This window comes from Haemaphysalis longicornis, unplaced genomic scaffold, assembly GCF_048455015.1.
Source record: "Haemaphysalis longicornis isolate Haplotype H1 unplaced genomic scaffold, Haemaphysalis longicornis Haplotype H1 scaffold_3, whole genome shotgun sequence".
In the NCBI taxonomy this organism is placed as follows: domain Eukaryota; kingdom Metazoa; phylum Arthropoda; class Arachnida; order Ixodida; family Ixodidae; genus Haemaphysalis; species Haemaphysalis longicornis.
In genome coordinates, this window is record NW_027526335.1 from 24,679,169 (window position 1) to 24,703,116 (window position 23,948).

At 47.0% G+C, this 23,948-nt stretch overlaps 1 protein-coding gene across 2 annotated transcripts; it reads right to left on the bottom strand.

Annotated features, from left to right (window-relative positions):
- Positions 1–54: 54 nt before the first annotated feature.
- LOC144174155 (uncharacterized) lies at positions 55–12,709 on the bottom strand. Of its 2 annotated transcripts, none has more exons than XM_077702651.1 (10): positions 12,049–12,707; positions 9,686–9,995; positions 9,392–9,551; positions 8,784–9,177; positions 8,544–8,708; positions 8,201–8,387; positions 7,820–8,062; positions 5,839–6,010; positions 5,142–5,290; positions 55–5,081 (listed from the first exon to the last, which is right to left on the bottom strand). In XM_077702651.1, the coding sequence occupies exons 1-10, from the start codon at positions 12,373–12,375 to the stop codon at positions 4,909–4,911; spliced, it is 2,280 nt and encodes a 759-aa protein (XP_077558777.1). In that variant the 5' UTR covers positions 12,376–12,707; the 3' UTR covers positions 55–4,908. The 2 variants fall into 2 exon arrangements, with proteins under 2 accessions (XP_077558777.1, XP_077558778.1); XM_077702652.1 differs by having other exon boundaries at positions 4,898–5,067; positions 12,049–12,709.
- Positions 12,710–23,948: the final 11,239 nt, after the last annotated feature.

Consider the following 23,948-nt stretch of genomic DNA (forward strand, 5'->3'; position numbering starts at 1 on the left):
ACATACTCTTTCTCCTGCAGACTCAGAGAAAAGACTGAGAGAGAAATACGCTGCAAATCCTTTTGGAATTCAAGTAGAAGAAAATAAACTATCACATACGAACAATCGTGTCAGCAGTCATTGTGACCAGGCTATCCCACTGGCAGAATCCAGGGCAAATTTTAAAAAGAAATAGAGCACAAAATACACACCATACAATGTTTATTCCAACTACTATGCGTCACTACACTATAATGTAAATATTATATACAATGAAACAGTTCACTATGCTTATGCAAATTGTTTTTAACATCATAATACAAAAACCACAACCAGGTGCAGCGACTCATTTTTCTTGTCCACTATGCATGCACTGCCAGGACAAAAATAGCAAATAAGGAAAAGACACAAAAGTACAACTAAACAGCAAGAAAAAAAGCTCTTCGTAATGTTCCAGACCAAGCATGAAAACAGACAGTCACATGGTGGAAGAAAAAAACGCCATGCATTTCACCCTGTCCTCTATAATCTCACCTGCCAAAGTAGTCACAGAATGATAACTGTCCATCAACAGGAAATATCAAACATTAAATTTTGAACCCACCAAACTAGCCTATTTTATGATAAGGTGTACTTTACATAGCTGAAGACAATTTTATCCAGTAATGCACTCGTCGAAAAGATACTACCGTAATACCATAAAAGGAACCCCCCTAAGTGGCATTTTTTGGTGCCACAACAGAACTACACCTTATAATGTCACGTAGTTACACTTCCCAATGACAAGTGAAGTGCCTTGTTGGGCCCAGCAACACAAGACAGCAATAAGTAAAGGCACATAAAGGTTGCTACAGCCATTGAAGAAATAAAATGAAAGGACAAAAAAAAAGGGGGGGGACAAATGAAGGGACAAGGATTGAGGAAGTGAAGGAAAGTTGGGGGTGTGGACCAAGGTCTGCAAATCCAGACCTACACAGCAGGTGGACAAGATTGCAGCATTAATTTGCACGAGCTGGATGAGTAAGACAAAAATGAGCACAGAAACCATACAACATAACTGCAAGAAAAAAAAACTGATGAAGTATCAATACAGTATTTACATTATTGCTGCACACAGAAACACTGATGCTAACTGCAAGTGACGTTCAAAAGCCCATTGGGGCAGACAACAACAAAAAAGAAAGCCCTATACTATACAAGTAAATTGTTGTTATCCTCTTGACTAACAATCGCTGGCAAGGTGGCTTGACGGGGTGGTGCTCCTCTTGACTTACAATCGCTGGCAAGTTGTCTTCAGGATTGATAAATGTGTCCTGCTGGATTGCGATTGGTATGCCATTGTCTTTGTGGTCTTGGCAGTCTCCCAGGATGCTGAGAAACTCACCGAGACCAAGTTTTTTGTGGTCCAATGTTGGCTGGAGCTGGCGATGTTCCCACAAGTCCAAGTTTGCCGTTCGGGGCTGCTAGTCCAGCCAAATCTGAAAGACCTCAAAAAGAACATCTTATCAAATGACCCCCCCACCCCAAGTGTTGCGGCACCTGCTACAGCTAAAATCTATCAAACAAGGAGGAAGAGTTCATTTACTAGATTAACATCCCCACCCAAATGGAACGCGTAGCAAAAAATCTTCGTGGCACAAGGGAAGGACTGTTATCGATTCATATGACCTTACACGCTGATTCACGGAGCCTGCAAGAAGGGTCCAATGAAACACCTTGACCGATGACCTCACCGACGTTTGAGCTGGAAAATGTGTTCCAAAACCTCAGCTTTACGCCAGACTTACATGAATAAAAGGCAAGAATAACATACGATGGGGGAGGGTTTCTTATAGGAGTGGAAACAATGATGCCGTATCACCCCTGCGAACACTACCACATTTGTCAGTGATCACAAGGTTTGAAGGAATGGTCACCTGCTCGAACGCCCTAATGGACCGAACCCACAAGCTTTTTCACACGAGACCATTGGGGCCACAAAATCAGTTCTCGATTCAAATCTCACCACAGGTCATCTGTTGTGCCCGGCACCTTGGTAGGCACCAAGTACCAGAGGGTTGAAGCATCTAGTCTGAGCAACAAAATAGTGTTTGATACGCATACCACGAATTCAGCCAACAAATCTAAAGGGCACATGAGGTAGTCACAGAAAAGCGAGATTTTTTTGGTCTCAATGAAGGAATCTGCTGAACCATAAGAAGGGCTTGGCACATTGCAAGAGTAGTTATTCTGACGGAGATAACAAATCAAACACAGCCAATGTTTTTTTCGACAAAGTCCACAGGAATTTCAGTCAAGCACCGAAAGAGTGTCAACAATCTCGATATCAGAATGTCACCTGCTGAAAGTGACTGTTTGTTCAGACAAGAAGTCATTCACTGAGAGCAGCAGCTCAAGCAAATTTAGAAAAGTTCAGGGTGCTCCACAGGAAGACGCAGGTTCTTGTAAAGCGTCTGGCTTCACAGGCTCACGGATGACGACCACAATTCACCCCAGATCTATTACACTCCAGCAGGCTGAGGACCACGTGGGATCAAAAGTGCGGCACTTTGGATGTTCTCCTCTGAAAAAATAATAAATAATAAATTGAAAGGAATTGAAGGACGTAGTCAGAAGGGCGAGGTGCCATTTCCTATCATTGTCATCGCCCATACACACGGTGACTTGTTTGGCTCTGGAGAGTGCTTTAACACCAAGAGATCGCCACAGCACCGCAAGGACTGCCATCACGCAAAACGAAAATCTGGCAAGGGAAACAAGTCATCTTCGGAAACTTGCTTGCCTTCAGTGAAGCACGCCGAAAAAAAAAAGCTCAACAGAGCTGCAAGAAATACCAAGGAATGCCTCAGACCAACGATACAAAGACAAAGGCTGTGGAGGGAGCTGTGCCAGAGGATCTGTACGCTTCATTCACGCAAACTGGCCCCAGAGGAAAAGTCGACTGAAGGGAGCTCTGAATTTGGTCAAGTTTTTCTATGACGACATTTTGACGGAAACGGACGTGAATGATCAGTAGCCCAACAAACGGGGTCTGGGCACTACAAATTCTGCAGATAAGGCCAGCATCTTCCCAGGGGAGAGGATGTTGTTGAAAAGTGGGTTCACAGGATATGGCCTGCACTTTCCTCGGGGGGAGGGGGGGGGAGATGTAGAAGTGGATCAAGATGTAAAGGAAGTATCTCGAGGCCCTAGTGCCTGCTAGACCAAAAATGTATGCATAATGACTGGCAACTTAAAGGAGCCATGAAGACAAAATACAAGTTGGGTTTATTAGAAAGAATGCTTAGTCCCGATAACAATGATACCAATATCATCGCAATCTTCGAACAAGTAACGGAGATATTAAAGAAAACGTTTGAAGTAGTCGCGACCCCCTAGTCAATTTCCCGCAACTTTTCCATGACGTCACGGAACCTTGTTTGTGCGATTGGCGGCTGCCTAATTGACCTGTCGCGACGACACATGACTGGACGTCTGTAATGGGGCCTCTAGTTCCATTTGACCGCATCACTTGAATGCTAACGTGCAGTTAACGCACTGAAAATTATGTTTTATTGTTGGCCCGTATGACGTCATTCTTGCTCATAACACGTCACTGTGGCGCAAAATTTGAAAGTTATTAAATACTTCTTGCTTTTTTTTTGTTAAAAAACATCTTTTGGAGCTGTAATGGAGCTGAGTGAGATACTGAATCTTAGTTCTTTCAAATTAAACGAAGTTGTATTTTCTCTTCATGGCTCTTTAAGCTTCAGCAAATTTTCCCTCCTCTCGTCATTATACACACCTACAGATGCTCCAGTCCTGTAAGCTAAAAACAAAATGACTTGTTGGCATGCGAACAAGCAACAGCCATGCGAGTTTACAATCGCTAAGGCAATGTTGAATTGAGCAAGACACCCTAGATGGCCTGCTGGCAGCAGTGGCTATTTTTAGATGAAAGCACAAAACAAGGTGTATGAAATTTAGATGCAATCGGCGCAACGACGGTGAGCCTCATAACCCACAAGTACTTCTTTACTTCTCCTATGACTGGGTGCAACTTCAACCTTCAGCCACAAAGTGAAGCAGGGGATGTAACCGCTGTTAGTGTGGCAACTATCAAGGGTGCCTTGTGTTTCAGCTGCTTGTGACTGTCACATCAGGCTAAGAATATCACTACATATTGGCAGGGGATTAGAATTACTTCACGTCACAAATGCAGCTCAACTTGGACAATTTGATTTAGTGCCTCCGCAACGACATACAGTACAATCCCGCTACAATGAACTTCAACAAATTTTCAACGCTTTTTCAACAAAGAACTTTCCTTGATTGTTTTACTGAAGTGTTTGTGAACGAAACATTATAATTCTTAATTACTGGTTAAAAGTCTCGAAATTGTTCGTTCATAACTTTGGATTCATATGGCAAACGGGGAAGACAGTTGTCAGACAACTGATAATGCAACTAGGTAAGAATCATTTACGAATGTTGCACAACTGACCAAAGAGTGTTAATGACCTACTAAACAACATTTCCGTCAAAAGAAAACAAACAGATGGTGCAAAATTATTAGAGTACATGTCTGGCTCTAACACACGCCTTTCAAACAGTCAGAGCATACGAATTCTCCAACCTGCAGAAAAAAAAAAGCTTGGTCTTACTTTTGACAAAACAAAAACTCCCGTGGCACAACATCCCATGCCAACACTGAAAAAAACACCTTGGTATGCAACCGTCTGTTAGTCAGTGTAGCTGTTATTTTCAACAGGTTGGATGCAGTAAATAACTTCACCTGTGAGTGCAGCCTCTGTGTCTCCTCCTCCGCATCTCTTTTTAAGACAGTTTTTGCAATGCATTATTTGGCGTGCCCCATGAGTTTCATTGTAGCGGGATCTGACTGTAAATGACTGCAACGCATGCAGACCTCAGCAGCAGCTGCTCCTCAACTCACACTACCATGCTGTACCGTGTCACCTTCTTCTCAACCAGTAGCTTTTTGTCCACGCCAGGAAAGGAGCTGCTCAGTGGTAGGTGCACTTGCTTGGGAGTTTCCACCTCGTCCTTGTTCTTTGGCTTCCTGGCTTCAGACAGCAGCAGGTTCAGCAGCTTTTCAACATAGCCTGAGTAGTTAATACGGCATATCAATGCTTAGTGTTAATAAATAAATTTGAATGGCTCACCATAAGTTGGCGGCTCCATCACAGGGTAAGCGATGGGGTCACCTCCCCGTGCTCTTGGGAATTTGACTTCCCAACATGGAGTGCCATCCTTTGTTGTCGCCTGCTTTCGCGCTGAATTTTCATTGTAGTGCAGCGCTGCTAGCTGTGTTCTGAAAAATGCACGTATTGAGTACTCAGATTCCTACAGGTTTTTTAGGTGAGCCTGTTCACTGCTACTGTATATAAAATCAACCACGTGGGCATTGGGGTGGATAAAAGCTTGAATAGAACACACTGTCAAGGAGGGTAGCCCATAGACGATCATGATGATTATGGGGTTTAACGCACCGACGCTACACAGGCACACCCTAGTGGAGGGCTCCGGATTAATTTTGACCACCTGGGGATCTTTATGTGCGCCGAAATCTCCAATGCACAGGTGTTTTCGCTTTTCGCCTCTATCAAAAAGTGGCCGTTGTGGCCGGAAATCGAAACATTTTTGGGCTCAGCAGTGCAACGCTTTAGCCACTAAGCCACCATGGTGGGGTCCCATAAACGGTTACTTCCTAATCCAAAGTAACAAGACAGATACAAACCACCCACTATACGCTTTTGTTGATGGCTATACAGGACTGATCTACATCAGTATAACAGCCTGGCCACTTCACTCCTCACAGGCACAGAGAACAAAGGCGAGAGAGAAACCAAGCAAGTTTACCTAGCCTTCATTCCATCGTAAGAGTAGTGCCGAGACTTGGGCACAAAATGGATCATGAGGCTGTGGTACGTCTCCAGGCCGTACGTCTGGAAAGATGTGGACAGCTGAGGCATGTCAGCTAGGAGCACCCTGGCCGTCACCACGTCCTTCAGCTTATTGTAGGCCTTGGAACCTGGAAGGCGTAAAGAGGGAAAATTTTGAAGCCAGAGTAGCTAGCATGAATCTGTCAAAACTATTTCATTGGACACAAATATTGGCAATATCTATCTCTTAACATTAACATATGCATTTTTAGATTAAAAATTTGGGGCTAGAGGTCAGTGAGCAGTAAGGTGATCCTTTTTTATTTCAATGATTACTGTAACCAGCTTTGCATCATAAACAGCACCATAGTTTTCTATTTTTGAGACACCTGTATTTGCATTAGCCATGGAATATTTTTCGAGCACCATGTTGCACATTGCAGGCACATGCCTGAGTGGCGGAGGTGCTGCACAGCTGATCTCGAGTATGTGAGGTTTTTGAGTTGCAGTGGCCTTTTTTTTTCTGGTGAAGAGAGAGAGGACAGCTTTATTGAGTTGCCTGCAGAAGTAAACACTTCCTCCACGCAGGGAGAAAAAATGCTACTCCAACGCGGCCTGTACGTTAATCTCGACTTCCTGCTCCCAGACGTCGAGCGTCCTTGCTACTTCTGGGTACTCGAGAGGGCCGCCGCCTCTTGGCAGGGGGGCTGGTGAAGGCAAAAAAAAAATTGAAAACAGCCGTGCGCCAAGCTCCCGCATCCTCACCAAGAGGATGTGGGAGCTGCCACTGTGTTGGCAAGCGCTTTTTCGGTGCACACATGCTGCATTTCCCGCGCTAAGATGCGGCCTGGGTAAAATTTTCTTATCAAGCACTACGTGTTAGTATGTGTACAGCTGGTTTGGTTTACACGTAGAGTAGTTACCGAGTTCATTTTTGCCGACGCTTGTTCTGTTGCCTGCTAGAGACGCGTCATCTGCTACGCGCCGCTCGACAGGCCGTGTGCCCCCATGGTTTCACGGGATGAAAATACTGTTGGGTGGTCGTCAGCTGCCGTCTTTGCATCAGCCAAGTGACAGCTGTCCAATTTGTCGTAGGGCATTTTTCTCTTGTTTGCTACTTCCTTTATGTGTTCATGCTTCTAACATCCCGATTTTAAGGACTGCGGAAACACTGAGGCTTCCAAGAAACGCGACTGATTCCTGTCGAAGTATTATTTATGGCTGTTGAAATTCTTAGCTGCCTCCTATGAAAGGCACATTAAAAAGGCACATGCTGGGTGCACTGACAATGCTGCATTTCCCTTTTTCTTGTCTTTGAAGAAATTTTCGTTCACAATGTTTGTCACAGAGACTGATTCGCCTGGAGTATAACTACGGGTTAGGGTAACAGTGCGGTGGGAACAGAACAGCTTGCCAAGGCTCGAGCCTCTGTGTTCGACGCGTTTTCCACTATTTCTGCGTTTTTTTTATGATCCTGCAGACACTGCTATGACAAAATGTGGTTGCCTTGTGCAATAAGCCAGACTACTGCTAGTGGAGGTGGAAAAACAGTAAAGAGAATGGAAAAAATATAAGGCCTCTATTTTTTTCCCCACCTTTTTTTTGTTTTTTTGGTTCTCACCGTCCGCTTCTCACCGACTGGCCGTTTCTGACAACCACGCGTGCTGCTCAATGTGCACACACTAGCACTTCCCGAAGGCCTTCTGTCTCCCTGTAGTACTGTACCACCAGCGGCATTCATCCCCCCTACTCCCAAATGCAAACAAAGCCTCCGCCGGCTTCACAAGCCACTAAACCCAGCATGTCCCAGGTGCGGCGCCTCACTTCGAGGAAAATCCAAGGCTGCCACTTCACGATAAAATCAGCGCTGCCCTTGCTCGGCAAACTTGGGCTTCACCTCCCTATTCCCAGGTGGTGCTATAAAGTAGGCAAATTACAGCAAGCAGGTGTTGTGTTACCTTCTTGAAGCCAATCCCTTGGTTCAGTCTCACCGTGCACACACGAAGGGAACAGGCTGCTGTCATGTGTGTGCACTCCTCGAATGTGGTTCAGCAAGGACTGCCACTTGGGGACGATCATCTCGTGGCATCCCTTGCTTGAGGCAGCCGACCAGTAGAGGTGGTTTGACACCGACTTTATCCACGGCTCGAGCTCGCGACAGCCAGGCTGCTTGGCTGCGGCGTGGAGCTTCTTTGAGACACCTGATACAAATGTAAATGCACAAGCACAATACTTTAGCAGCACCACAGAGTGTTATACCTCTAAATTTTACTTCAATAGCAGATCAGATATAAAAAATATACAACTGTAACTTAGCACAACGAACTCCTCAGAAGTACCTTTTGCCACATGCCAGACGTCAAACTCGTGCCTGATGCTCTGTTTCTCCTTTCGAAGGAAGCACTTGATCTGCGCATGCCTGTCTGTCACGATAAGCTCGACGGCGACACCGTGGTCCTCCAGGAACATCAAGGACCTTTTCAGGCCCTCCAGTTCCATGCGGCAACTTCCCCCGGCTTCATTGGACTGAAACAAGTGACACGCAACCCTGTTACTTCCCAGATTGCGCAACTTGAGTGAACACAACCTGGCACATTTTACTGCACTACCAGACAGGTTCGCTGTTTAGACAACATTTGATACTGCTTGATTAAAATAAAAGTGGCTTCAGTCAATACGAACCTGCACGACTTCAAAATGAAGAATTTTGTTCTTTTCAACATCTAGAAGTGAGTACGTGCCATACTTGGCACTGAAGCCAGGGGAGTCCGCTCGGCCATCACCAGCAAGCTTGACCGGTGAGCCTTGGGCCTTCTCTAGAAGGTGTTGCTGATTTGCAGTCCAAAGCTAAAAAAAGGAACAGTAAATAAATGTGCCATTGAGGAAAATCAATTTGTGAGTTTCTTTAGGGTTGCTACACACCTTGTCGATTGCTGGCCACAGGTGATCATGCTGTATTGTGAAGAACGTCCGCGGTGTCACTACGGGTATTCCAATTGATGCCAGCATTCTCAAGCTCACATGGGGGTTGCACTCCGCAAAAAGTATTGCAGCGCAGATCTTGAGATTGAGGATAGGCTGCTGCCGAACAACTTCCTGGTTTGTCCAGAAAACATTGTGGCCAGCAGCACATTTGCCCTGCGCATACACCTGTGTACCCTCACACACAATCTTAGTGTGGCAGGGGGAGAGGCAGTCATGGCAAACTGCCAGCAGCCTTTTTAGGCAAGCCTCCTCTACTAAAAAAATGCGGCTCTGATGAGTTTCTTCCGGTCCATCCTTTTCCTCATCACAGGCTTCAGATGTTTCGCCATCCCTAAAAGAACAGGAGGGGAGGGAGTTGCAAGGCATGTAACACATAACCGTTTTTTTGTGTGTTTTTACTTTGCCGCTACCGTGCCACATAAGCTAAATGAAGTAGCTAGGCGTCAAGGCCAACTGCAGTGATTAGAGGACGAGTTGCGTAAACACGTTATTAAGGAGAAAAGGTTGGTTTAAAAACAAATAACATCATCCATGCAGTTACGTACTCCAGTATTTCTTCATTCCCTGGGTAGTAGTCGGCGTCGTCAGCGTCGTCATCGTCACTGCAAAAGTCGTCTTCCTCGCTCTCAGCCTCCACATCGCCGCACTGACATCCAAAGTCGCATTGGGAGCCGAAATCCACCCCGATGACGGAAACCTGGATACCTAGAAAAAAATGTGACATGCCCATTGCAGTGTGGGAACTCCCACTTACGTTAGGATTTCTTCTTTTCAAGTGGAATGAAGTAACATTTGCCAGCCTGCCTTGACTCTGAAAAGGTGTTATATGTTTAACATACCAATGGATACAGAAGGTGGTCTTGCAAGGACTCCACGTGATGACCTGGTTGGCGTCAAGTTGACCTGTGAGCCCTTGTGCTGCGACGATGTGGTTGCCTTGAAGTCCACTTGCGAAAACTGGTTCCTTGTAGCCACCTTGAACGGCCTTGGCTGTGCGCCATGCTCTGGTTGTTGATCTGCAGCTGGTGAGGATGGGTCAGCGGGGGCCTCTGGCAGCAGAGGTAGCACATGTACGTCAGTGTCAACCTCCTCAGCACGATCAGCTTGTTGTGAGGTGCTGCCATCACTTTGCAGCAAATTTTCCAGGATCTGCAATGGCACCAGAAAAATGTACCAGAAATATGTTTGTTTAGCCATTTATGTTCTTGTGGTTAAGTATATTCGCGCTATGAAAGCTACGTGCATGTGCTGCTGTTTTGCGATGCTTGACTAAACCCTGCCAATGAATGCCCCCAATTACTTATTTAGTGCCTTTTCACACCCCTCCACTGCCAAGCAAAACACTGAATGTGACACAAGGTTGCTACTGATATGAGCCCCATCAACATACGTAACAATGCTTTTTTTTTTTGAGGGGGGGGGGGGAATAGAAAGACCCTCTTAGCCGTGAAAGCTGTGGCTCCCAACTTGTGTCCTAGTTAGTGGTCGCAAAGGCCACAACTAAAGCAGTTGCGACATTGACGGTTAACCATTCTAACGGTAGCATGTATACTTGCAAATAGTTTAGACCACCCAATGAGGGAAGCTTTTTGTTCGGTTCAGTGTCCACATGAGGCAGCTGCGGCCACACGTTATCCATCATAACGTGTGGGTTCGAGGTAGTTGGAACTCCATCATCGACAGCTTTAGGCATGATAAATATCTGGACGACGGACGTGGACGACAGGTTCTCATTTCTGGTCTGCATGTCCTTCGTCTAAATATTTTTTACGCTAAAAGGTGTCGATCACGTTATTCACTTCGTTCACAGATATTTTAGCCCTGTACATGCAAGATGCAACCAATTTTGTTATTTAAACAAGGTCGCACTAATCAAATGATCTAATACTAATGAGTGCCAAAAACAATAGCTCACTATACATAAAATACAAAAACAGGGATACACAACTAAGTCGCCAAACAGCAAGTTCTGCCCAACTGTTATTTGCCATCTCTCATTGCCTGTGCAAATTGTTTCGAAGCCCCAAGAGGTTTAGAACCATTCTACCAGTCAGCAACAGTAGAAGGCTATCACAGCACTTTTATACAATACACTTTAGAAGCAAAACTGTGCCTCTGTAGTCGTATCGTCATGTACAGCCTCCCAAATTTTAACAATATAGCGGGAGCGACGACCGACCGTCATGTCAGCGCCTTATCAGGGTGTTCACCGGCGAGATATGGGAGAGTACGCGCACGCGCACAGAACTATCTGTGGTGGGAGCGTCGTCTGCTCCACTGTTCTCCTCAGGGCAACACACCCCCAGTTTTTCTTATCTCGCAAGGTCGTTTCGCTACCGCCAAAGGTAACTAGTAAGCAGCGTAGGGCACAAGTTTTTATTTTTATCAGATTTGTTATTTATCGCATTATATCGCGCAGCGGTCTAAGGCCATTTCGGCCATAAAACCGGTCCTGTTCTACTTTTATTTATCTTTTCAGATGGCATTCCTCACGCTGTGCGGAACGAGTAATCCGAAAGAAAAATCAAACGCGCATTTGATACGCGCATGCTCTTCAAATAACCACGGTTTCTAGTGAGCAAAGTCATTCGGATGCAGGGGCAGGGGGCGTGCCAATCTCAAGGAAACGCCGTAGCAGACGACGCGCATACAGCAGGTAGTCCTGTGCGCGTAGCTGCTGAACACCGTGATAAGGCGCTGACATGCAATCGGTCGTCGCTCCCGCTACATTATTAAAAATTTTGGAGCGTGTACGCTTTGTTTTGAAAGAACTAGCTGCCTGAGAGCTCACCTTGGGCCATTTTACTACTGAATAAACCAGGCAATTTAACCGCACTTCCTAGTAATAACTGAACTTCAAGCACGCGTCACCACCGCACGCCGCGTTGCGACGTCCTGCGGACAGCTAATTAAAGAAATCCAAGCGATCAGCGACCATCCTAGCCTCGCGGCGCTGCCACTCGATCTGCTCTACTCGGAGTTCTCAAACATTTCGTGAGTGCCACTCTGTGGTTCGCTCGCGTGCATTAGCTCAAAAACGCTCCGTCACATTACTTCAAGTGCTGCTTAGAAGCGCTGGCGAGTTGGTTGCTACGAAAGAGCTTGGCCGCGGCCGGCGCCGGCGACGGTCGCGCGTACGCCAATGTTATCGGAATGAAATGGCCTTTATCATCTATAACGGCACAAACTTCTTGCCACTTACCTCCCGCTTTCTTCGCTTCTCGAAAGCTGCTCTTGGTAGCGGCGAAGCTCTCTCCGCAGCGTACGTTGTCGGAACAGCGCCGGGTCTCAGGCGGGTGCCCTTCACCGGAATGTTATTTTCACGCATTAGTGAAAGGCTGCGTTCATAGGCGCTGTCGGGAAAATGATCGGAGCAGATCTGGCTGTTTTTAGTTGGAGTAAAGCCTTTTCGCTTGCACGCTGCCGTCCACTGGGCCGCAAGCCGAGGGTCCTTGGGGAAGCTGTGAAACACGACAGCATTTCGTCCGCCCGTGTTCGTGCAGCCGTACATAGCACAGTACGACGGCATGGCGCACAGCCGGTGGCGTCAGAGTGAACGCGTTGTGTTGTGGCGAGAGATATACGTGAAGACACAAGACAAAGATCAATAACGATTAGATTACACGTCTATCCAACTCGGAGCCTCGACCAGAAAGGCTGGGAAACGGCGAAGCGGCGGCGCTCACCGCTGGTCGCCTTCCGATTATGACGGTACTTCCGGTCGCGGCCTCTGAGTTTCTTGCTCTTCCGGCGGCACAGTGGCGAGCGGTGGGCGGGGCGTCGGGTCAACTTTATCGCCGAATATCTCAGTCCCCAAGCGAGATATGACGAAAATTTTTTTACAGTCATAACCTATCCAACATACTAATTGTAAAAAACAAACATTTACCTGCTTTCAAAACCACTTCACCAGCCCTTTAAGGCAGTGGCTCAGATGAGCCTGCTGGGACGTATTCCTGGGCGTGTGCCTGGGGTCAGGTGTGATTGGAGTCTGTTAACTGGTGGGCTAGTTGGGTTTTACGAATGGTTTGGATTGTTCAGGGGGATGTGGGGTCCATCAGGTGCCGTAGGAGAGCCCACAAGCGCCTAATGCTGAGGCCATTTGGAATGTTGTCGCATACAGTGTCCAAGGCTTCCTTGACTAGTGTTTGGGAAGGGGTTTCTATGGCCTTTCCGCGATGGGCAATGCCAGTTTTCAGTCGCCTGTTTTGACGTTGCTTGCGCCAATGACGTTTAAGACTGCCAAGAGCTTGCGACATGTGGTATTGTCTGGCGTCTACACGGGGATTTGGTATGGCTGAGTATGGAGGTGTCGGTGCGTGTAAACATCGTGGAGGAGCTGTTGCGTCCACAGTGCTAGGAGTGTGAGTGGGTGAGTCACTGGGGTAAGCAGAAGTACGAAACTACCAGAAGGCAGCCCAATCGGCTATATGAGTTCGAAGCTTGCACGGGGGGTCAGGAGGCTCGGTTGGATGCTTGTAACTGTATAATGTGGTTATAGCTGCCTAGCGTATGGTCTAGACGCTGCCAGGCGGTTGGCCATGTGCGATTGGTTTTCGTGAGTTCCGGTGTAGTGTCTATTTGGACGCTAATCCCTTCTCGCGTTGGCTGATCAGGAGGTGTCTCTAGAGTGAAATCTTGAGTTCGGAGGAGATCCCAGAGGTTCCTTCTTTTCTTAGTACCGTTTGGATAGCCCGAGGCTTGTGTGGGGAACGTCGAAGTCCCCAGTAATAATGAGGGGGTGCTGCGTAGGATGGGTTCGGGGGCTACGAAGAGGGGTTTGCAGTTGTGATGATGTTCAGAGGGTTTACTATAGATCCTTAGCATGAAGATGTGGGGTTATGTGATGTTGGCGGGGAAGATAGTTAAGAATTTGCGTGGGGTAAGGCTGTCAACAAGACTGTCGCATTGTGCTTAGATGTTGCGCTGTACAAAGATGGCTGTGTCGTTGGTATATTGTTAAGGGGCATACCCCCGACAGCTTGTGGCCGGCAGAGTTTTGTATAGTGATGATGTAGGGGTGTTTCATTTGGGACTCAAGGAGCGACAGCAAATAGCCCACTGCACTGTTCTGCAGAAAATAATCAACGCTTGCCACGGCGATGTCAGATTCCGTGGTCGAAAGCTGTGCAAGGCTGGAGAAACAGAAGAGTGGGGGTCGACCTAGCTTCTTCCGGTTTTGCTAAGTTTTCGTAGGTTTCTCTAGGCTTTGAAAAGTTTTGTGACGTTTTTCGATGCTCTTGCTAGGCTAGGCTAAGTGTTGAGAGGTGAGGCCAACTTTAGCCGAAGTTTGCAAGGCCGTTCCAGTCAGTTCCTTAGACTGACAGCAGAACGCAAGGGCGAAGAAGCTAGGTCGACCCCCAGCTCAGCTGTTTCTCCGGCCTAGCGCCACTAGAGAAAGCTGCGCCATTTTTTTCGCTTTAGTAGCCCAAGAAAGACTATCACCTTTAAAATGGCATACAGCCAAACCCGGTTAGAGCGAACTGTAATATGCGCCGCGATTTGTTTGATATATCCAATAGTTCGATATAGACGAACCCGTCTATAACAAATTTTTTGTTACGAGTTCGCAATACCCAGGACCCCCCCCCCCTCTTCTGCCACTCCCACATAATGAAAAGAACACATAAAGTAGGCCATTACCTCGCACAAAACAATCCATTTATTGCATCAAATACAGCTACTTTCCGCCTTAACTGCCTAGTTCGCAAGAAAGGGGTCATTTTTGGTTTCACTTGGGTTTTGGCGGCACGAACTAGCATCGCATTCTCTACACGAGACATCGTTTGCACCAGTTCAAGTCCGTGTCCTTCAATATCGAAGCAATATTGGCGAGGAGGAGGAGGAGGAGGAAAAACTTTTATTGTTGCCCGGTAAGGGGTTGGGAGTAGGAGAGGTGTGAGTCCCCGCCCATTCCCCCTCAGCCATCAGCCAGGAGTCCTTGGTCCCTGGCGGTGGCTTCGGCCATCCGGACTACTTGTAGCTGGATGTCAGCTTCCGAGCTGAGCAAGGCTGCCTCCCACTGCTCGGGTGTGTTTATAATGAGTGTTCTCTGATCACTTTTATCTATTTTGGAGCAGAACCAGATGATGTGTTTTAAATCCGCTCTCTGCTTGCAGTGTTTGCACTTGTCGTCTTGTATGCTTGGATAGTAATAGCTGTGAAGACTGGGTTTGCGTACATACCAGTTTGAATTCGTCTCCAAGCTGTGGCCTGCTGCTTGTTGAGGGTTTTATGCGCTTCCGGGTAATAAAGCCTGCCTTTTCTGTAATGATCAAGTATTTCGCTATAGGTTACCATGCGATCCCTGTCTGCTCTGCGGAAAGTGAGTGGCTCGGTGGTTTCATTGGTGCTAGCCTGGTCGGCGAGTCCTCGGGCTAGCTGGTGAGCATTCTCATTTCCGGGTAGACCAGAGTGCGCTGGGGCCCAAACTAGTTGAATGTTTCTGATGTTGGTAGTGCCGTTGCTATTGAGTATTTTTAGTGCTATGTTAGAAATGCGCCCTTTTGCGAAATTACGTATCGCCGTCTTGGAGTCACTGACTATGACCTTAGCCTGGGTCGAGGCGATGGCCAAGGATATGGCTGCTTCTTCTCCAATCTCTGTCGTGGTGGTAAGCACTGTTCCTGAGGTCAGGAGTTGTCCCTTTTGATTCACAACCACTACTGTCATGGCTGCCTGATCAGCGTAATCTGCAGCGTCTACATAGACGATCTCGTGAAGGTTTTCGAAGCGTTTATGGAGGGCTTTGGCTCTTTCCATTCTTCTTTCTTGGTTGTGAATTGGGTGCATGTTACGGGGTAGCGGAGGTACATAGATTTGTGTCCGGATTTCAGGTTTTATTTCTTTCTTGGCTACGTGTTGTGCGTCGTATCCGATGTTGAGTTTTCTTAGTATTTGTCTTCCTGTGTTGCTCTTGGTAAGTCGTTCAAGCTGCGATGTCTGCTGGGCCTCTATTAACTCACTTAGTGTGTTATGTAGACCGAGTGCGTCGAATTTATTATTGGGTGTCGTAATGGGGATACCCAAGGCTTGCTTGTAAACTTTACGAATCATGTTATTGATCTTGGTCTTTTCATCCGTCTTTAGTGATAAGAAAGGTGTGGCGTATGCCAATCTGGAGAGGATGAAGGTTTGTATTAGCCTGATCAAGTTTGATTCTTGGAGTCCCTGGTGTCTGTTTGCTACCCGTGATATCAGTCTTGTTGTCTGAAGCACACTGTTTTCGAGTGTCTTGATGGCTTCCGTATTGTAGCCGTTATCTTGAATCTTGAGTCCCAGCACCTTGATCACGGAGACTGCTGGTATAGGCTTGCCGTGTGTTCTGAGCTCTATCTGTGGAGTCTTGTGAGCTTTTAGTCTACTCCTGCCTGACATGTAGAGCAAGAGCCCCGATTTCTCTGGCGAACATCCTAGTCCTCTAGGTTCTACATATGATTCTACCACATCGATGGCTGTCTGTAAGGTTTCTTGGATATGACCATCACTGCCGCCAGTTACCCAGAGTGTGAGGTCGTCCGCATAGATGGTATGGTGTAGGCCTTCGATCTTATTCAATTCTTGCGGTAGTCCTATCATAGCGATGTTGAATAGGAAGGGAGAGAGTACGGATCCTTGCGGTGTGCCTCTTCCCCCCAATTCAAATTCTTTTGATTCTATGCTTCCGACTCGTAGTTTTGCCGTTCTGTCTGTTAGGAAGTTTGCTACATAGTTGTAAGTTCTGTTGCCGAATCCCAGCTTTTCCATGTTTTGTAAAATGGCCTTGTGTCGAACTTGATCGAAAGCTTTGGTTAGGTCCAGTCCTAGGATGGCTCTGGTGTCTTTGGGTGAGCTGCCCTCTCCATCTATAACTTGATGTTTAAGTTGTAGCAGTACGTCCTGTGTTGACAGGTTGGCTCTAAATCCTATCATAGTATGAGGATACAAGTCTTTGTCCTCCATATATCTATTCAGCCTTTTCAGGATAACATGTTCTAACAGTTTGCCCAGGCATGAGGTGAGTGATATTGGTCTTAAATTCTCGAGTGATAGTTTTTTTCTTGGCTTTGGTATCATGACGATATTGGCACTTTTCCATGATTTGGGTATGCACCCTGTCTCCCATACTTCATTCATATATTGGGTTAATGCTTCAACAGAGTCGTTATCCAGGTTCCTTATTATTTTGTTAGTTATGCCGTCAGGTCCAGGTGCAGATCTTGTCTTGAGATCTTGTATGGCATCCCTAACTTCTGCTGTTGTGATCGGTTGATCTAATGCTGGGTTAGGCAATCCCTCGTATGGTTTTTGTCTCTCTTTTGGGTCCCCACCGATGTACCTGCACTTAAGTTCACTGATTAGTTCGTCATCTGTGTTTGGGTATCCGTGGATGAGCTTATTAGGCTTTGTCTCTGGGTAGTCTTACATTGTTGGGGATCAATGAGATGACGGAAGATGTTCCAGGTTCGCTTTAATCCCATTTGCAGATCCATTCTGTTGCATGTGCTATACCAGTTTTGTCTTGTGAGCTGAGTGGCGTAGTCTTCGATCTCTCTGCTGAGAAGTGCTATTCGTCTTCGTAGACTTCGGTTGAATTTCTGCTTGCTTAGCCTCTTCTCTAGACTTTGTTTGGCCTCCCACATATGTAGTAGTTTGGCATCTACTTCTTGGAGATATGCCTCTTCAGTAATTGTCTTAGTCGCTTCGCTGGTGTCTTTCTGCAGTTGCTCCACCCACTCCTCTATGTTTACTATCTTGTTACTTGACTCGTCAACATTGTTTTCGGCCATCCTGATTTCTCTGAACCTATCCCATTCTACAATCTTAATCTCTTTCCCTCGTTTGCGCTGGGCTGGCCCTGCGCTCACTGTGTTTTTCACGATATAATGGTCACTGCCTAAATTTTCTTGGAGGTTAGTCCATTCTATGTGGCCACCGATGTTTTTGGTGAAGGTCAAATCCGGGGTCGTGTCTTTACAAAACTGCTGCCAAGTCTGGTAGGATAGCTCGGGTCAGTTGCTAGTGTGAGCCCTGCTACCTGTGCATCCTGCCAAAGATTTCTGCCTTTGGCCGTTTCCTTTTTGTATCCCCAGTTCAGGTGATGTGCGTTGAAATCACCAGTGATAATTAGAGCTTGTTTCTTGATGATATCCAATACTTTTCGGAATAGCCGAGAGAACTTATGCTTGCTCCTGGGACTGCTATATATATTTAGTATAAATAGACTGCCATTTCTTCTCTTCTTGATGGGAATGATTTCTGTCAAGATATGATCGATTGTATCAAGGCCTGTATCGTGCTGTATGACAGTCGTATTCCTTTTAATTAAGGTGGTTACTGTACACTTCTTGTCCTCGCTATGGGTATTGTTTATGGGTCCAAATGATTTGTAATTGGGTAATTTGGCAATGCCTCCTGTTTCTTGTAAGCATATGACATCTGGCTTGCTTGAATCTTCTTTGTTTAGTATATACTGGGCTAGGTTTCCGCGTTTGCGAAGGAATCCCCTGCAGTTCCACTGCCAGACTATGTATTTGTTGTTAGTGGCCATGTTTAGTTGATCGCGTATTGTCATGCTGCGCTCTGGTTCCTTCTGCCACGGGGGGCCTTGCATATGGTTTGGTTGTTTTGATCGGTCCAATTTGTCCCCCCAATCCTTCAGTGAGTCGTGCAGTTTCTAGTTTGGCAAGCCGTGCATTGCTGTTGCCAACAAATTTTTCCAGCATGCGCTCTAGCTGGTCACTAATAGATGTATGTAGGGCTTTAAGTTTGCGGTCTATCTCCTCTTCCATTACCTGTAAGCGCTTGTCTAATACTTCCTCTTCTATGTATCTTTCCTGTGATGGCTTGTTGTCGCCTTCTTTCTGAGTGTTCTGGGTTGTGGCCCTCCTTTTCATCGGGGGTGATACCCCTTCTTGGCTAGCTCCTGTGGTCTGCCTCGACCCCTGAATGTCTGATTGCTGCGTCACCTCCACTTCCATGGCTGTGCTGTGCATATTGGGCGACCCATTTTGTTTTAGTTTTGCGATTTCAGCTTTCAGAGTCCTGTTTTCTTCCAGCACTAATTCCAGCATTTTTTTAATCTTCGCTAACTCTGTTCGGCTCTCATTTTCCGCTGGTGGTATGTTCTGTTTGTGTTGTTGTGTGGAGCTGTGGGAGACGGCGCTTGCCCAGCTCACCTTGTTTTGGTGGTGGTCTTCATCCCTGTGGTCGTCTCCGTGTGATGCCACGTTGGTCCCGTTCCGTGCTTGGGACTTGGACCTGGATCTGGACCTGGATTCATCTCGGAGCCGTGATGTCGATCTTGAGGTTCGTTTGCCGGATGACGGGGTGCCTCGGACGCCGTTGCTCGTAGCTCTTCGTTTCTCTTCTTCCTTTGTTTTGTTGCTCACATCTTCTAATAAAGGTAGGCGGGGGAAGGACCCTGATCTGTCTCTTTCTATAGTCTGAGAATGCCTGTGCTGTTTTCTTCAACGTTGTGTTGCCCTTGGTTCTGTCTGCTGTTGCCGTCTGTTTGACGCTCCTGTGCTCTTTTCCTTTCCCACTGACGTTTCTTCAGAAGATAAGGAACCTGGTATCGCTGACGACATTTCTTGTCTCCTGTTGGATGATCTCTACCACACAGGGCACACTTGGGATCACATCTGTGATCTTCTGGTGGGTTCGTGGTGGCACAGCCTTTGCATACTTTGATTTCTGGTGTACTGCAGACATCAGTTCGGTGCCCAAGTCTTCCGCATGTTTTGCATATTTCATGGCACTTCTTATGTAAGTAGCAGCGATATTCTGCTCCTCTGTAATAGACAAAGTAGGGGACTTCATCACCCTCGAAAACGATGACGGCTGAATTTGTTTTCCCCATCCGTCTTGCTTGCAGGATCTTTGGGTTCCTTCTGTAAACTAGGCTGTGGGTGATGTCTTCATCACTGTCTTCCGCCGGAATATTGTGTATTACACCCTTGGTGCAGTCCTCAGGCGGCGTTACGTAAGCCGTGATCTCGTGCGTTTGTCCGCCAATGGACAGTTCTGTGATCCTATTATACTTCGCGGCGCGTTCCATGCTGGGGGTGCTCGCGACGATTATGTTCTTAAAGTTGTTGGTGCGAAAAGTATCTTCCGTCGTCTCTTCGGCTTTCAGTGCTGCAGCCCGCAGTATCCCGTCCTTGAGGAGCGCTTGGCTGATCTTGGAGACGTTGAGCCCGTCCCTCGGCCGCAATACTATTTTGATATCTTCCTTCGGAAGATTCGGCTGGCGCAGCACGCGCACCTTCTTGCGGCCCCGCGAGCGCCCGTCAACACTTGCTTGCACTGCACCGGAGCCGGCGCCATCATTGTTGTTCTGCTTTCGCGTTAGGCTTAGCTCGTTCAGGGCTTTCGCGCCCCGCTGGCGATGGCTCGTCATCAATCCCGCCTCTGTAGTGATTTCCTCCGGTGTAATTGGCGCACCTTCTACCTCCACGACCTCCATTCCGCTGTCGGAGCGCCCGGGGTGAGCTCCGAGAAGCGTTGGCGCCGTCAGCTCAGGGCGAGTCTCGGCTCGCCTGTGTTGGAGATCTCGCCGTAACTTGACGGCCGTTGGTCCAATCTTCAAAAAATTAATGTCCGCGGGTAGCAATCACCTTCGGACACACGAAACAGGTATTTGTTTACTTGTAACACCAAGAATTTCGCCACCGATGGTCAAAAATCACGGAGCCCATGTAGACTGCTGCAACTCCGCGCGGCCCCCTCATCGACTGGCAAAAGCGGCTCATACAGCGTCGGACGGCTTTACGTTGTGACATCCTCAGTCTCTTCAGTGCTTTCAGCAGCACCAGCTCGAGGGGCTCAAAGTGACGGCAACATCGTCGTAAACACTCCGGGAATCCTCTGAGGACACCCCTTTGGGCCCAGCATCTGGAACGTTGGCGAGCTCTTCGCGCAGTTCACCGATGGTGCCGTCTTGGTCCGGACTCGATCGCTGGCTGGATGGGCTCCGTCGTGAATCCTGTGCGTCGGCAGCAGTACGGAACGTGTCGGGCGTCACGCCGGTCCATGCGAGGCTCAGCATCACACTCGTGACCAATCAGCATCCCAATCTCCGCTCCGAGATCACGCATTTCGGTGGCACTTGTAGGAGCGCCGAGTTCGATATATCCGATGTGATCTTTGTTATAAGAAATATACTTCGCATGCATTTTCGTGACAGATGTACTCTTCTATAATATATTGCGTAATTAGCTCTGTCCTGGTTCGATATAATCGGGTGTGTCTCTAGTAAGGGGTGCGCATACGTATGCGCCTCTTGCGCTCACTTACGAGCACGGGAGAAAGCCGGATTCAATGTTATAATGCCCTATCTGCTGGCTGCAACCTTTACAAGCAGCGCAATTTTTAGGGGCATAGCCCCTTAGAGGCTGGGGCTGTTGGCGTCTCCTGTTGTAGTCATCGTCGTAATCGTCGTTCCTCTCATGTAGTCACGGCACTAAAACACCGTCAAGCTCGCTTAAGCCTCGCGCTAGAACGTAACGCGCACTAAAAAAAACTCCGGGACACTCGTTTAAGCCTCCCGCTAGAGAGCTTCGTGCTTCAAAGACACAATACTTTCACAGCAAAGCTGTATACTTCCACACCCCAATGGCTTCGTCTCCGTTAACAAAAACGCAAGGCGCCAAGAATACACTTATACACTGCATGTTTCGCCCCTCCCCAAGTTTCCCGTTACTGCAGATGGCCCGGAATGTTTTTTCTTTGTATTTTTTTTGCTAACGCCACTGGCCCTATCTCAAGTTTAAACAGTTCTGTTGTTAAAAAATGTTTCTTTACATATGCTGGCTATAAGTATCGGAACAACTTACAGAACTGAACCTTTGTAAATACCCGCCAGTATATTTAATCTTAAACTGCTTCGTTCATGCCCGTTTTCCTCTATCCATTTTTTAAAAAGAAGCTTAAGATGTTCCTGAACAACGAAGATAACCAGAGATAAAATTGTTGCCCGACCCGGTTGCACTTTGTTGGGTTTGCCATGATTTTGGGGAGTTAGGCATACAAATGTTTTCCTGGTCTCGTAGTTCTTTACGTGGGCATTCGGCTCCCGAAAAAGAAGACACAAAGGAAGAAGGCAATAGTTAACATGAGCACGTCTGTGGTCGTAAGCTTGTTGCGTTTTCTTTGCCAGCCATTTTTCTGCCACTCACTTCTAACTTTACTATTCTCTTAGGAATCGCTCCACAAAAGCTGCGCTTATAAACTTCCAGGCAACGTTTAACGCTGTGACAAAGTTTCTAAATTAAACTCATAGCATGTTATTGCTTTTCCTCAATAATGAAAACCGCCGGCAATACTTCTTTGCAGCAGCCTTCCATCACACGTCGCTAAAGCTGCTGAAGAACCTAGGGCTTCGAGTCGTGGGTTTGACCAGCCAAACGAGATTACACCAACTCCTTAGGCGTATCGTGGCTGAGGGGTCGTTCGGAGCCGCTCGTTTCCATGGATACCAGAGAAGTATGGGCACAAATCTACGGGCAGCGGCGACTGATCGGTGCACAGATGTCACGTGAACGGATGGTGGGGTGGTCTTAACCAGCTCGGAGCAATGGACACCGGGAAGCCGTTGACGAGTTTGACATAACACACAAACAAACCCTCACGCAAAGCACTCAATGATTAAACTACACGTAAACGATAAACACCCACATCTTTAACTAACCCAAAACACAACTCAAATACAAACCCGTAACCTCACAGCTCAATATACAATTCAAATCAAAACTCAAAAGTCTCTACAATAACGTCCTACACTAAGTACACTCTAAATACACTCCTTAACCAAGTTCTCATTAATTCCTCTTGTACCACAACTCCTCCGTTGTGTTCTACAACTATGTCCCTATAATGGACTGGCCTACTCCGCTGTTGTCGGCGCTGCCGTGTCGCAGCCGTTGCCTGGCCGCGACTCGGTGGTAGCCGTCTTCTTCTCGCTTCGGTGCCGGCATTCGATGCGCGCGGTCACTCCAAGGTAAATATAAATGGTAGCGAAGGCTCGGGCAAAAAGTGGTTCAGAACCTATTGCCAGCGACATCAGCATGGGGGCTTATGGGAGTGGCGATTGAAGCGCGACTAGGTGAGGAGGGAACAAACACTAGTAACAAAAAACCAAGTTTTGTTCAACAATAAAACAACAATTATATTTTACGAACTATATTTATTTCTGAATCACATTTATTTAGGCACAGTGTATAAATAATTTATAAAAATGCCGTTGATTCTCAAAAACCTTTTTTGTAGCGCCCTCTGAAGAATGGCACATGTCATTGCTTTGTGATGCAGTCCTTGTAATGATCGGAAAGGCGCTCCTAAAGTTCGTCTGCTAGGAAACGCCCCTCGCGTGTTTTGGTGGTGCACATTTGCATTCGTTTTTCCTTGTTAATTTGGTGTGAACTTAATTTTTGCCGTGCGTGGACTTGCGAGGTGCGTTGCATCGTCGGTGAACACGTTTAGTACAATGCCCGGCAGGCACGGTGAACTACGGGACGATGCTGCCAACGGTTGGAGCGGAGCGCTTTCGTCGGTACCTACAGAAACGATGTGCTGTACAAGTTGCAACAGCAACTCCCGTACACCTGGCGTTTTACTGCACCATTTTCCTCTCATTTCCACAGGTAACGCGAAACTATTGTACTGTTAATATGTGTACGGGGGTTGTTTAAGGGGACGTGGTGGTGCATAAAAAAAAATGGGTCTAAAGCTTTGTTATGTCACAGTTATCTCTTGATTTCACCTCAGGCTGGCTCAGAGCAAGTTGTGTCAATTACTCTAGGACTTCTCGACGTAGTACCACTCGAATTTAAACGAGTCGCTTTAATTGTCTATCTCAGTGTCTTCTCTATTGCATTACAACGCTTGTAGTGCTCGTTGCTTCCCGCACTTGTATGCGCAAACATTATTTCCATCGCAGTACTGTGTTGTGCTGCTCTGTGCTGCGCTGCTGCCAGATCTTTCCGGCTATGTGCTTTTACATACTGCCGTAGCTTTCGTTTGCATTGATCCATTTTTCCTCTTTTTACTTATCTGTTGCGACACTTGCCTAATAATGCAACCAGGAAATTGCAGGCGTGAATGCTGAGTGAACTTCTGTAGAAA

Coding starts and splice junctions, on each gene's coding strand:
- LOC144174155 (XM_077702651.1), bottom strand. CDS start 12,375: ATGCCGTCGTACTGTGCTATGTACGGCTGCACGAACACGGGCGGACGA. Junction 8,709..8,783: donor TGTGGCCAGCAATCGACAAG/GTGTGTAGCAAC, acceptor TCCTTTTTTTAG/CTTTGGACTGCAAATCAGCA. Junction 8,063..8,200: donor CGTCTGGCATGTGGCAAAAG/GTACTTCTGAGG, acceptor CATTTGTATCAG/GTGTCTCAAAGAAGCTCCAC.